Here is a 15,266-nt window from a genome sequence, read left to right as displayed (position 1 = left end):
AAATGATAATTATATCATTTAAAAAAAACTTTTGACAAATCAATCATTTAAGTTATAAATAATCTAAACAAGAGCTGTCACCATAGGATGACTTATGCCCCCTATAAACGCTTGGTAGAAGTTATGAGCATTTTTGCTTTTTTCGAAACCTAAACGCAGATTTCGAAACTTAAACACAGACCCTAACTTCAAGGTCAAGGTCACAGGGGTCAAAATTTGTGTGCGTATGGAAAAGCCTTGTCCATATACACATGCATGCCAAATATAAAATTGCTATCTGAAGCTACATAGAAGTTATGAGCATTTTTCGAAATCTAAACGCAAAGTGTGACAGACAGTCCGATCACTATATTCCCTCCTTCTGGGGCATAAAAATGTCTTTGAATATCAAAATAAATCAGAAAGCCACATAAACTAGAGAGCGGACACCATGCTAAATCCTTGAAATGCAATAAGTGACCCTGTGACCTAGTTTTTGAACCGGCATGACCCATATTCAAACTTGACCTAGATATTGTCTTGATACAACTTCTGACCAAGTGTGGTAAAGATCAGATTAAAACTACTTCAATTAGAGAGCCGACACCATGCTAAATACTTGAAATGCACTAAGTGACCCCTTGACCTAGTTTTTCACCCGGCATGACCCATATTCGAACTTGACCTGGATATTGTCTTGATACAACTTCTGACAAAGTTTGGTAAAGATCAGATGAAAACTACTTCAATTAGAGAGCGGACACCATGCTAAATCCTTGAAATGCACTAAGTGACCCCGTGGCCTAGTTTTTGACCCAGCATGACCCATATTCGAACTTGACCTAGATATTGTCTAGATACAACTTCTGACCAAGTTTGGTAAAGATCAGATGAAAACTTTTGAATTAGAGAGCAGACACGAAAAGTGTGACAGACTGACAGACAGACAGATTGACAGACAGACGGACAGTGCGAAAACTATATACCCCCTTTTCTTCGAAAGGGGGCATAATAAAAAATCTGTACAGAAACTGTGAAAAGAACTTAAATTCTTGGTAAGGAAATATATAATCTGAGATTTATAATTATATAAATTTCTTCCCTTGAAAATAATTGTCTCTAACAAATCTCTATTTTAAGTAGCAAATCATTAAAAGTCACTACTGTGACTGTAGATTCACCACTCAAAATGTGCAGCTCCATGAGATACACGTGCATGCCAAATATCAAGTTGCTATGTTCAATATTGAAAAATTATCTCCCTTTAAAGCTTATTACTTCCCTTGGATTTGTATTTTTGACCTTAGACCTTGAAGGATGACCTTGATCTTTGCCTTTTACCACGATGTGTTTGTCAGAAACACAATCCCGCCTACTGCGCCGCTTTGATTTATTTAACAACAAGGGCTGTTTGTAAAACATGCATGCCCCCCATATGGGCTGACATTTGTAGTGGCAGCCATTGTGTGAATACGTTTTTTGTCACTGTGACCTTGACCTTTGACCTAGGGACCTGAAAATCAATTGGGGTCATCTGCCAGCCATGATCAATGTACCTATGAAGTTTCATGATCCTAGGCCTAATTATTCTTGAGTTATCATCAGGAAACCATTTTACTGTTTCGAGTCACTGTGCTCTTGACCTTTGACCTAGTGACCTAAAAATTAATAGGGGTCATCTGCAAGTCATGATCAATGTACCTATGAAGTTTCATGGTCCTTGAAGTTTCATGATCCTAGACGTTAGCATTCTTGAGTTATCATTCGGAAACCATTTTACTATTTTGAGTCATTGTGACCTTGACCTTTGACCTGGTGACCTGAAAATCAATATGGGTCATCTGCCAGTCATGATCAATGTACCTATGAAGTTTCATGATCCTAGGCCTAAGCATTCTTGAGTTATCATCCTGAAACCATTTTACTGTTTCGAGTCACTGTGACCTTGACCTTTAACCTAGTGACCTGAAAATTAATAGGGGTCATCTGCCAGTCATGCTCAATGTTCCTATGAAGTTTCATGATCCTAGACGAAAGCATTCTTGAGTTATCATCCGGAAACCATTTTACTATTTTGAGTCATTGTGACCTTGACCTTTGACCTGGTGACCTGAAAATCAATATGAGTCATCTGCCAGTCATGATCAATGTACCTATGAAGTTTCATGATCCTAGGCCTAAGCATTCTTGAGTTATCATCCGGAAACCATTTTACTATTTTGAGTCACCGTGACCTTGACCTTTGACCTAGTGACCTGAAAATCTATAGGGGTCATCTGCCAGTCATGATCAATGTACCTATGAAGTTTCATGATCCTAGGCCTAAGCGTTCTTGAGTTATCATCTGGAAACCATCTGGTGGACGGACCGACGGACGGACCGACCGACAGACCAACCGACATGTGCAAAACAATATACCCCCTCTTCTTCAAAGGGGGGCATAAAAATATATAATTTGGCAGGTCAGATAATTATGTCCATTTAAAGCTTATTACTTCCCATGGATTTGTTTTTTTTTCGACACCTTTTCCTAGTTTTTGACCCGGCATGACCCATATTCGAACTTGACCTAGATATTGTCAAGATACAACTTCTAACCAAGTTTCCTAAAGATCGGATGAAAACTATTTGAACAAGAAAATTCGTTGAATTGATATCACCCGCCTATATGCTTCTGGACACAAAAGTATTATATTTGACACTCAAACAAGCATTTTTTCAAGATTCAAAGGGCCTTAACTCCGTTATTAACAGATGGTGTACAATGCCATTTGGCGTGCATTATCCTCTTATCCATATATACACTCATACCAAGTTTCAATGAAATCCGCCAAAGCACTTCCAAGATATGGCTCCGGACATAAAAGTGCCTATAGTAAAAAGCATTTTTTCAAGATACAAAGGGCCGTAACTCTGTTTTTAACAGATGGTGTACAATGCCATTTGGCGTGCATCATCCTCTTATGCATATATATACTATTAAGAAGTTTCAATGAAAACCGCCAAAGCACTTCCAAGATATGGCTCCGGACACAAAAGTGCCGGCCGGCCGGACGGACGGATGGATGGACGGACGGACAGCCGGACGGACGGACAACGCCAAAACAATATCCCTCTGCCTCTGGCGGGGGATAATTAGAGAGCGGACACGAAAGGGGGCATTAAAATAATTGTGGGGTGGGGGCGAACTTTCAATTCGGGAAATTTAGGTCCCATTTTGGGAAAAATATCAACCTTTTTTGCCCCAAATTTGCACGAACAAACACACACACTGCTTAAACAAGTATGATCCAGGTTTTCTAACTGATTCATGGCAAGCACTTTCTTCACAAGGTAAGAAACAAGCATTTAGTAATAGAAACAACAAGACTATTGTCAAGCAATACAAGTCCTCTACCGGCTCCACCATTGTAAGAAAATCCAACATTTTCAACCAGAATTTTTGATGTAGGAACAAAATGAAATGATGTGCATAATGTCCATATTGCCATCTATCCATGTTTCAAGTGTCATGAAAAAATATGAAGAACTTTGTTATCGCAGGATCCAGAAAACCACCATTTCAGCAGTATTTCTAGTCTTTTTGTTGCCAAAGCAACCAGAATTTTTGACGTAGGAACAAAATGAAATGACGTGCATAATGTCCATATTGCCATCTGTCCATATTTCAAGTTGCATGAAAAAATATGAAGAACTTTGAAAGTTATCGCAGGATCCAGAAAACTGCCATTTTCAGCAGTATTTCTAGTCTATTTGTTGCCATAGCAACCAGAATTCTTGACGTAGGAACAAAATGAAATGATGTGCATAATGTCCATATTGCCATCTGTCCATGTTTCAAGTTGCATGAAAAAATATGAATAACTTTGAAAGTTATCGCAGGTTCCAGAAAACCGCCATTTTCAGCAGTTTTTCTAGTCTATTTGTTGCCATAGCAACCAGAATTCTTGTCATAGGAACAAAATGAAATGACATGCATAATGTCCATATTGCCATCTGTCCATATTTCAAGTTGCATGAAAAAATATGAAGAACTTTGAAAGTTATCGCAGGATCCAAAAAACCGCCATTTTCAGCAGTATTTCTAGTTTATTTGTTGCCATAGCAACCAGAATTCTTGTCATAGGAACAAAATGAAATGACTTGCATTATGTCCATATTGCGATCTGTCCATGTTTCAAGTTGCATGAAAAAATATGAAGAACTTTGAAAGTTATCACAGGATCCAGAAAACCGCCATTTTCAGCAGTATTTCTAGTCTATTTTTTGCCATAGCAACCAGAATTCTTGACGTAGGAACAAAATGAAATGACGTGCATAATGTCCATATTGCCGACTATCCATATTTCAAGATTCATGAAAAAATATTTTCGAAGTTTTAAAGTTATCGCAGGATCCAGAAAAACACACCATTTTCAGCAGTATTTCTAGTCTATTTGTTGGCATAGCAACCAGAATTTTTGACGTATGAACAAAATGAAATGACGTGCATAATGTCCATATTGCCATCTATCCATGTTTCAAGTTTCATGAAATAATATTAAGAACTTTATAAGTTATCGCAGGATCCAGAAAACGGCCATTTTCAGCAGTATTTCTAGTCTATTTGTTGCCATAGCAACCAGAATTCTTGACGTAGGAAAAAAATGAAATGACGTGCATAATGTCCATATTGCCATCTGTCCATGTTTCAAGTTGCATGAAAAAATATGAAGAACTTTTAAAGTTATCGCAGGATCCAGAAAACCGCCATTTTCAGCAGTATTTCTAGTCTATTTGTTGCCATAGCAACCAGAATTCTTGTCATAGGAACAAAATGAAATGACATGCATAATGTCCATATTGCCATCTGTCCATATTTCAAGTTGCATGAAAAAATATGAAGAACTTTGAAAGTTATCGCAGGATCCAAAAAACCGCCATTTTCAGCAGTATTTCTAGTCTATTTGTTGCCAAAGCAACCAGAATTATTGACGTAGGAACAAAATGAAATGACGTGCATAATGTCCATATTGCCATCTATCCATATTTAAAGTTTCATAAAAAAATATTAAGAACTTTTAAAGTTATCGCAGGATCCAGAAAAAAACACCATTTTCAGCAGTATTTCTAGTCTATTTGTTGGCATAGCAACCAGAATTCTTGACGTATGAACAAAATGAAATGACGTGCATAATGTCCATATTGCCATCTATCCATGTTTCAAGTTTCATGAAAAAAATATTAAGAACTTTTAAAGTTATCGCAGGATCCAGAAAACCGCCATTTTCAGCAGTATTTCTAGTGTATTTGTTGCCATAGCAACCAGAATTTTTGACGTAGGAACAAAATGAAATGACGTGCATAATGTCCATATTGCCATCTATCCATGTTTCAAGTTTCATGAAATTTTTTTAAGAACTTTTAAAGTTATTGCAGGATCCAGAAAAGTGTGACGGATGGACGGAGACAAAACCGGTAGGGGACTAAAAACAGTATACTCATTTTGTACTCACAAATTCAGGGACAGGTAATCTATCTCTAAACCTGTCATCAATGTCATCAATGTCTGGCCTAGCCCTGTCCACCTCTCTGGTATCATACGGGTCTCTGTAGGGGACCTCAGGTCTGTCATAGGGAATAGCCTCCTTAGAAGTTAGCCCAGGCTCTGCTGCAGCTATTTCCTCCGTATAACCTTGACCTTCCTCATCATAGGCTTCCTCATACTCCTCAGTATTCTCATAGTCTTCAGCCGTTGGCTGATCTCCTGCTTCTTCGGCGTAAGCTGTCTCCTCTTCAACAACATCCCACTGACCCTGGTAATCCATCAGCTGACTTCGGTTGCCATGGCTACCAAACTGACCCCCACGACCTCTGTTCTGCATGGGTGCATCTCCCCTGCCTCTGCCTCTGAGATTCCCAAACTGCCCCGAGGACTGATCAGCGCCAGTTTCCACCGCACCCAACTGACCAAATTGCCCATTGCCCATGCCCCTGCCTCTTCCCCTGTCTGGTGCACCCCGTCCCCTCTGGTTCACAAAGCCCCCTCTGCCTCCTCTAGCTGGCTGCCCCTCAAATCCCCCTCGTCCCCTATTGCTGTCTTGCATTCCTCGACCTCTTGCAGCCTGTTGAAACTGACCCCTTCCTCTACCTAGCGGGCCAAACTGCTGCTGATTGTTCTCATCATAGTGGTCATAATTTTCCTCCTCAGGTTCATCATGAACTTCCTCCTGCAGATATCAATATCTAGCTAATACCTTGCATACTGTAAATTCATATTCGTCAGCATGAAATTTCGAGATTTTAAAAAATGACTTTCCTGGACATGTAAACTCCTAGTGTTCTCATTTTGAAAAAAAAAAAGGTCTTTGCGTCAGTTAGTTTCCAATGTGTTTGTGTTAAATTCTTTTATTGGTCGACCCACGAAATCAACAAAAATTAATGTTCAGCGAATTATATTGATTTTACAGTATTAAATAATTCAGAAATCATATAAGAGGAATACTGTTAAGTGTATACATGTAAATGTGTTCTGACCATGCTTCATCAAGATTGGATTGAAAATGTCTCTGCCGGATGACGCGCTATACATTGACACCTCACAACACATGAAGTGCAATTAACAACCATCTAATGTTTAATGTTTACAAGATTAAAAAAAAATATTCTGAAATGTACCCTCAATTGAGCACCATTCTAAGAAAACTGGGATTAATGCATGTGCATAAAAAAATTGTCCCATATTAGCCTGTGCAGTCTGTAAACAACACTTTATGCACATAACGTTACCCCAGTTTTCTACCAACAAAACTCAATCATCCCTCCCACCTAGAACTAACCTGCTGCACAGGCTGCTTATTCCAAGGCTTGCGTGGCGGCTGCGTTGTCAACTCCAAAAGTGACTTCGGGGCTGGTGCCAGCGCTGGACGGTCCCTCTCAATGCTCCGGTCCCTACCAAACTGCCCTGCTGCCTGGGCCACAGATGATGGTGCAGCCTTGTTGGCCACCCTCTGCTCCCGATCTCTCTCCTCTTGGAGCTTGTCCTGGTTCGCAGCCAAAAACATTCCTAAGCTCCTTTGCTGTGTTGCCTTTTGTTCATTGTTTTTAGCTTGTTGTTGTCTTTGCTGCTGCTGCTGTAACTGCTTTTGTTGCTGCTGTTGTTGTTGCTGTTGCTGTTGTTGCTGCTGCTGTTGTTTTTGTGATTGCGGCCCTGATGGTTGTGTTGGAATTTTCGGTATGTCCAGGGCAGCAGCAGGTTTTACGGCAGCAGCTTGTTTAGGATCAGGCAGCCCAGTTTGACCCTTGTCTGGACCTTTCTGACTTGAAACTGCCGATGCAGTGGTTGATGAAGATGTCACTGGTGTTGTCTTGGCCGCTGTTGTTGTTGCAGTTGCTGCTGCTGATGATGGTGGTTTAGCTTGTATTGGAGCTGGAGGCTTTTCTGCTTCAGGTGGTGGCTCAAACACCTCACCCTTGCAAATATCAGCAGCAATTGTTTACATCAATCACAATACCGTACCAAACCAATAAACCACTTTATTCTTGGTTAAAAGCAATATAGATATTAATTATTCAATTGGATCTGAACAATTTGACTTAGAAAATAGAGAACATCAATTCATTGGACGACGTAAAATAATTAAACAAAAACAATTAACCAACCTCGTGGCAATTTGGATGGTACTTGCCAAGCGATTATCAATACATTAAAGTTTTTGAAGATTGGTGAAGAGCAAATGAAAAATGATACATGTAACATGCTAAAGTTACTTCAATATTGATTTCACAACTCAAGAGTGTCTTAAAAAGCCTTATAAGGCTTTCATTGCAGTCAAGCTTGAATTATAATCAGTAATTAATCCTATAAACTAGCATAGAGACATGTAAACAGTGCCACTACACATACCTGGAAGACTTCTGGTTCACTAGCAAAGGGAGCAGCAGACGCTGGGGTGGGACCTGGAACCCCTGGACCAGGAAACCAGCCCTGTCCTCTGGGTCCACCCATGGGAAACCTTGGCCTCATTCCACGAGGACCCATGGGACCTCTCGGGCCGGTGTGCATCTGCATAGGACCCCTTGGACCCATGCCTCCCCTGCCCCTGGAAAATAGAATAATGACTTTAACAGTGTTATTTTTTAGGGAAATAGGGCCTTTGCCATTTGGATAGGGAAAAATTGTGCTGTTTTGACTTAAATTGGGGGGAAAAAAAAATTGGCCCGAAAATTCTTTTAATTGAGAATAAACTTGCTTTTAATATGATATTTACTTAAAGTCAACTAATAGAGCTTGATAGGGTGATGAACTAAATGTTGCATTTCTAGTATTAAATGTGTATTCTTTACAACCTTCAATTGGGGAATGTAATCATTTATTTTGGAAACATTAATACTCTATAGAGATTGGGAAAGGAGCACAATTTCAGCCCCGAATTTGACCAAAAAACCCATCTATGTTAAAAAATGTATTCTAATTTTTAAAGCTGATTTAATTGAGACATATACTGTGAAATAATCATTAGGATATTTAGCAAGCGCAAATTTGCTGGTGGTCTCTTATTTATTGGTAACCTGTGTTAGGTTAATATATATATGACATTGATGCCTTTGTCTATATTCGGTCTTAAAATGTTTGTTTTTTACTGAACTTAGATCTAATAAATTTTATACAATAATACAATAAAACATACGTATTACCTAAATATCTTCACACATTCTGTCCCTACTAAATGTGCTGAACAATTAAAAGCTACTGATTTTATGTTGATTTCACACGATTTCAGTTAAAGTATTATCCATAGAACATAATTAAAATGAATTATTCCAGGCTACACACACACAAATAAAGCAAACACTCACATCGGCGGTCCATTCCACTGCCCAGCCTCATTCTGCTGACCTGAGTCGAAGCCCGTGCCCATAAATGGTGCATCCGAAGGGGCTCCGTCCATACCAGCACCCCCCGACCCTGTTTCAGCACCCAGCTGATTGTCGGCCCCTCTACCTCGGCCAAATGGGGGGCCCCCCGGCCCACCTCTGCCAAATCCCCTTCCTGGCCCACCCCTGCCTCGCATACCCATGCTTAGAAAGTTCGCTTTTAGCTCTTCAGATATATCCACCTTAATTCTTTGCAGTTCATTAATCACATCTCGTTTCATGCGTCCGATCACCATTGGATTCATTTCATTGTTCGTCTGCAATCTCTTAACTTCATCTCCTAACATGTTCACACATTTTACCATAGTATTAAGTTGTGCTGGGTTCATTTTATTGAATTTCAATAAAAACACTCGTCCTTCAAATCCCAACTGATTTAAAATGTCTTTACCCTCATCAGTAATTTGATTCAGCATAAATTTATTAGTCCTTTGATCATTGGACAATTTCTGAAGCAACTGATAGTTTTCCTCCATCGCAGCATCTGGTCCACTGCCATCCACTTCATTATCCCCAGGGTGTGCACCCGTGCCACACCCAACAGCCCCAGAAGGATAGCTCCCCATACCCGGACCCCTGGGACCTGGACCACCCCCCTCATTCCTTGGTCCAAATGGTCTTGGTCCACCGAAATTGGTAGAAGGAGGGGGACCAGGGGGACCCCTTGGGGGAAAGTTACCCTGGGGACCAGGACCTGGCCCCATCATGGGACCGCCAGGCGGGGGAGGTCCCCTAGGAGGTGGACCCCCAAACATTGTCGGTGGCGGAGGCCCCCCAAACGCATTCGGGGGAGGCATAGGGGCCATTGTCGCTGACATGCCAAAGGGCTGCCCCTTAGCAGCCGCTTTCTCATGCTCCCTCATCATTTTCTTCGCCTCCTCCTTGCGTCTCTGTATGTCCGCTCTCTTCTCTTCCATCTGCCTCTCGTAGGTCTGCCACTGCTGTAGGTACTGGTTGTATTGCTCCTTGTTCGGGTGGGCTACAGTGAACGCATACAGCATCAGCAAGGTGTCAGAACTAATTGATGTGGTGCACACTGTCTGGTGTTTATTGAAAACATACAGCATCAGCACAGAATCAGAACAAAACGAGCTGTTTTCAACCATTTTTTTTAAATGACAGCAAAAGGGTCCATCTTCAAAAGTTGTGAAACCCCGGACAGTGTGTATTGCATCATTTGAGTCTTGTTCTGAAAAGACTGGGCTTTATGCATGTGGGTAAAGTCCCGTTCCAGATAAGATTGTGCAGTCAGCACAAAAAATGTCCCTGATCAGCCTGTGCGGACTGCACAGTAAAATCTGGGACAATACTTTATGCATATGAATTAAGCCCAGTTTTCCCAGAATCCAGCTCAAATAAAGTGTGGTTTTACAACTTTTGAGGATGGACCTCTTTGCTGTCATTGTGAAGAAAAATGCTTAAAAGCGTAATGTTCCAATTTTTTTAACAAGGGGGGGGGGGGGGGGCATATATCTCAAGCAGGTAATGAAATACTGAAATTCTTGAAGTTAATTCACTTTTAAAAATCCATTAAAACTGTATAAGGTCCAGAAACAAATCCATTAAAAACAAGGGACAAAATTGTCACAAAACCAGGTTTTCATTGTGAAAAAAAATCTGATTAAGGGAGACAACTCAAACTGAACTTTTGAAATGAACAAACAAAATTAACCCCCTTTGTAAGTTTGTTTCAAAATAAATCTATTTTAAGTTGTGGTGAACTTGACATTGGAGATATTGATGTGATTCTTTCGTGCAACACACCGTCCCATGATGGTGAACAAATGTGCCAAATAATTGTAAAATCTCACAATGAATGACATAGTTATGGCCCAGACAAGCTCATTTATTGCCAATTTTGACCTTTGAACTCAAAGTGTGACCTTGACCTTGGAGATATCGACGTAATTATTTCGCGCGACACACCGTCCAATGATGGTGAACAAATGTGCCAAATGATTTTAAAATATGACAATGAACGACATAGTTATGGCCCGGACAAGCTTGTTCCGCCCGCCCGCCAGCCAGCCAGCCAGCCCGCCCGCATTCGCCAATTTAATAACCAGTTTTTTCCTTCGGAAAACCTGGTTAAAAATTACATCAATGTTGTAATGCAAAAATAGCTTAACTGGCCCTCCAGACTGGGTACAATGTATCTGCACCAGCAATAGTAAGGGGATTATCAGACCTTATAGCCAGTAATGGTTTTAGAACTTCTGCCCTCCCTTACTTTACTTTCTCACAGCCAACATTCTACTTGAACTAGCACTTAGCGGATGGCTTAAAAACATATGAGCCCCAGTCTGGGAAAACGGGGCTTCATGCATGAGCATTAAGTGTCACCCCTGAAAAGCCTGTGCAGTCATGGAGACTTTCTGCTGTAATGGTATTTTTGTTTAACGAAAGTCTCTTCTTAGTAAAGTCCAGTTTAGGCTCCCAGAATCCACACATCATACCATACTACAGCGATCTGGATTTCATGGGTTAAATCCACACTGCCGGAACGCGCTTTAGATCTCACCCAAAGAAACCAAGTACTGATTCTACCCAGGTAATGGACTTGAGTGGAATTCAATAAGCCTTAGACTTTCGATGCAATCAAACTAAAATAAATATGTTTAAACTAATCTTCTCGATTATTTAACATAAAGGTTAAGCCATACTGATTGTTTTTTATTAATTAATTTTCACACCAAAATCATTAAAAACAAGAGATGTGTTTGTCAGAAACACAATGCCCCCTATTGCGCCGCATTGAAGTAAAATTTCAATATATCATTTGGCAGGTTTAGAAATTATCTCCCTTTTAAAGCTTATTACTTCCCTTGGATTGTATTTTTTTACTTTTGACCTTGAAGGATGACCTTGACCTTTAACCACTCAAAATGTGCAGCTCCACGAGATACACATGCATGCCAAATATCAAGTTGCTATATTCAATATTCAATAAGTGACCCTGTGACCTAGTTTTTGACCCGGCATGACCCATATTCGAACTTGACCTAGATATTTTCTTGATAAAACTTTTGACAAGTTTGGTAAAGATCAGATGAAAACTACTTTAATTAGAGAGCGGACACCATGCTAAATCCTTGAAATGCACTAAGTGACCCAGTGACCTAGTTTTTGACCCGGCATGACCCATATTCGAGCTTGACCTAGATATTGTCTAGATACAACTTCTGACCAAGTTTGGTAAAGATTGGATGAAAACTATTTGAATTAGAAAGCGGACACATAAGTGTGACAGACTGACAGACAGACTGACGGACAGTGCGAAAACTATATACCCCCTTTTCTTCGAAAGGGGGCATAAAAATTAATTGAGCGATTAAGCTTTAATTTCAATAAAAGGCACTTACATTTATTTTGTTCCCTCCATGAATCATACTGTTGTTTCCACTGGTCATATTGAGAATTAAATTCTTCCTCCTCCTTTTTTATGACATCTAGTGGGGTCTGTATCTCTGAAATGCAAGATGTCTGCATGTAATGAATGAACATTAATTTAGGCACTGTAATATTCAACGTGACATGTAATAGCTGCATGTAGATACATCCATAAAACAAAATATTTAAATAAACAAAGCTAAATTTCTTTTTTTAGGGTTTTAATTTTTCAGACAGCTGACCTGTTAATCAGTCAATAGACTGTTGTTTGCATAATTAGCTATTAATCAACACCTATCAACAATTTGTGCACAAACACATAGTCATACCAATAATTATGATGTGCTTATATCGTTACGTGTATTAAAACGTTACATGTAAAACTTATGAAGTCTGACCATTTGCATATTAATTCCCATTGGGCAAACTGTATTTTGTAAGGCCTTGTGCGTAACATGGCAGTCATAATGTAATGGCAAAAAATTCCGAAATCAAATAATTGTATAACCCAAACCCCATAAAATCAAGAATCATACAAATTTTGAAGCCATGCGAAAGTTTTCTTGGTTACAAAATAAAAATGTCATTCTAGTAAAAGTTAATTATATAACCCATTTTATAAAAACTAAACAATTTTAACATCATAGAAAATGCTATTTATTTAACCTTGCTAAAGAAGTTCTATAATTAGTACTTACTTGAAAACTTCCACTCAATTTAAGATGGTTATCAGAACTGATGCTCAGATCCAAAAAGCTTTTAGTTATTTCTATAATAATATTAATATTCTTCATTAAAACATAATAATTTATTTAAATACCTTAAATGCAAACAAATACACTATGATAAATATTTTTTGTTTGCTTAATTATCCCCACGTTTTTCGGAGAAAAAGTGGGGATATTGTATTGATCTCCGCCCGTCCGTCCCGGCCACTATCTCCTCCTACACTATTAGCACTAGAACCTTGAAACTTATGCACACATTGTAGCTACATGTATGAGCATATGTGCAGTGATTTTTTTACCTGCGAGTCCTGCGTTCTGGACTCACAAAAACCTCTAGGGATGCAAAGTTTCGAATTATGCGAGTCCCAAAAATGCATTGAAATTTCTCAAAAAATAACATTGTTTAATATTTGGACTCATTTTTTCAATTCGGAGACTCATAGATTTGAAAGTTATCGAGTCCCAGGACTCAGATGACAAAATTTGTAAAAATATCACTGTATGTGCGACCCTGCACTATTTGGAATTTTGATCTGACCCCTGGGTCAAAAGTTATGGGGGTTGGGGTGGGGCCAGGTCAGAGATTTTCAGTCATTTTTTTTATGTTTTTTAACATTAACTTCTTCATTTCTACACGGATTTACTTCAAATTGATACTGAACCTCTCTTATGACAATACGGTCAATCTCAACTATGCATGGCCCCATTACCAACCCTGGGGCGCCCCGCCCACATAGACCACACTCACCCAAAATTGCCTTTTACTATAATTTCTTCATTTCTACACCAATTCACTACAAATTGATACTGAACCTCTCTTATGACAATACGGTCAATCTCAACTATGCATGGCTCCATTACCAACCCTGGGGCGCCCAGCCCACATAGACCACACCCACCCAAAATTGCATTTTACTATAATTTATTCATTTCTACACCGATTCACTTCAAACTGATACTGAACTTCTCTTATGACAATACGGTCAATCTCAACTATGCATGGCCCCATTACCAACCCTGGGGCGCCCCGCCCACATAGACCACACCCAGCCAAAATTGACTTTTACTACAACTTCTTTATTTCTACACCGATTCACTTCTAATTGATACTGAACTTCTCTTATGACAATACGGTCAATCTCAACTATGAATGGCCCCATTACCAACCCTGGGGCGCCCCTGGGTCAAATATGCGACGTGGGGATACGCGTCGGCCTCTGCTGCGCCATTTCTAGTTACAACTTGTTATTTCTGTTTAAGTTTATTGGACAACCTTTATTCACCAGTGGCTAGTATATTTACTACATAACAGACCCACTGTGGAAGTGGAAGTCGAATCCATAAGTACATGTAAACCCCTGTTACTGTGGCCCATGTTCATCAGAAGTTAGTTGCAAAGATTAGGTATGATTACATGCTTCATCTAGTAGTCAAATTTGATGCATTTAAATTACTGGAAGGTTATACAAAATCTTGGCATGAAGTATTTTCATGTGAGCATATACTCCTACCAATACATTAAAACAAAAATTGAAAGTGTTAATTTTTAATAATCCTTTTTACTTTTAATACCTCAAACAATATATTAATTGCAACTTATATAGTCCCTGATTCTTCCCCTGCTTACGAAGAATGTAGCGAAAAGGGTATAGCAATTATTGACATAGCAATTATTGACAATCGGTTTTGCCACATGAATTACGCAGAATTGCTGGCTAGTGATTTGAAAGACAGAACAGGTCAAGAACCTGAGATTATTGATGCTAACACACATTTGCAAATATTTCATGATTTAGAAGAAATATTTTGTGCATACCCGTGTATTCGTAAAGGTATATCAAGTGATTAGAAATTGTCTAAATCTATGTAAAGCTTATGAATTGTTTATTTTGATTGGTCGATGTGGAAAAGATAAAGGTAGTTATACATGTACACTCATTATCTCTAACAGTTGCAGCGTCATTGATCATGGTGTTGGTACTTCTGAAATATTTGATATTGTGCAAGACATGTTTGTTGGCAATGATTGCTCATCTGACCATTTATCAATTGTGTTAAAATGAAAAACAAACACATATGAATTTGATTCTCCAAACCAAAACCATGAACATGTTGGAAGCATAACCCATTTTAGTACCTACAATATTGCCATTTATCAAGAAAATTTACATTTGCTTAAAGATGATAATGGAATGTCATTTACTTTTTAAACTTTTTAAAACACATGCATGTTAATTGGGGACATTGGGACAA

The 15,266-nt window shown here is 39.2% G+C and overlaps 1 protein-coding gene across 1 annotated transcript in view; it reads right to left on the bottom strand.

Moving 5' to 3' along the window:
* Nucleotides 1-15,266, bottom strand: part of LOC127870837 (YLP motif-containing protein 1-like) — an 83,438-nt gene that overhangs the window by 52,633 nt on the left and 15,539 nt on the right. The window contains exons 3-7 of the mRNA XM_052413370.1: nt 12,258-12,362; nt 8,818-9,874; nt 7,865-8,060; nt 6,798-7,430; nt 5,475-6,188 (exon numbers count right to left, since the gene is read on the bottom strand). Of these exons, the coding sequence (XP_052269330.1) occupies nt 5,475-6,188; nt 6,798-7,430; nt 7,865-8,060; nt 8,818-9,874; nt 12,258-12,362 (2,705 nt within the window). The remainder of the gene's footprint in view (nt 1-5,474; nt 6,189-6,797; nt 7,431-7,864; nt 8,061-8,817; nt 9,875-12,257; nt 12,363-15,266) is intronic.

The sequence above is a fragment of the Dreissena polymorpha genome, chromosome 3, assembly GCF_020536995.1.
Source record: "Dreissena polymorpha isolate Duluth1 chromosome 3, UMN_Dpol_1.0, whole genome shotgun sequence".
NCBI lineage: Eukaryota > Metazoa > Mollusca > Bivalvia > Myida > Dreissenidae > Dreissena > Dreissena polymorpha.
Note: the sequence above shows the minus strand (reverse complement) of the source record. Positions and strands in the feature narration are given on the sequence as shown.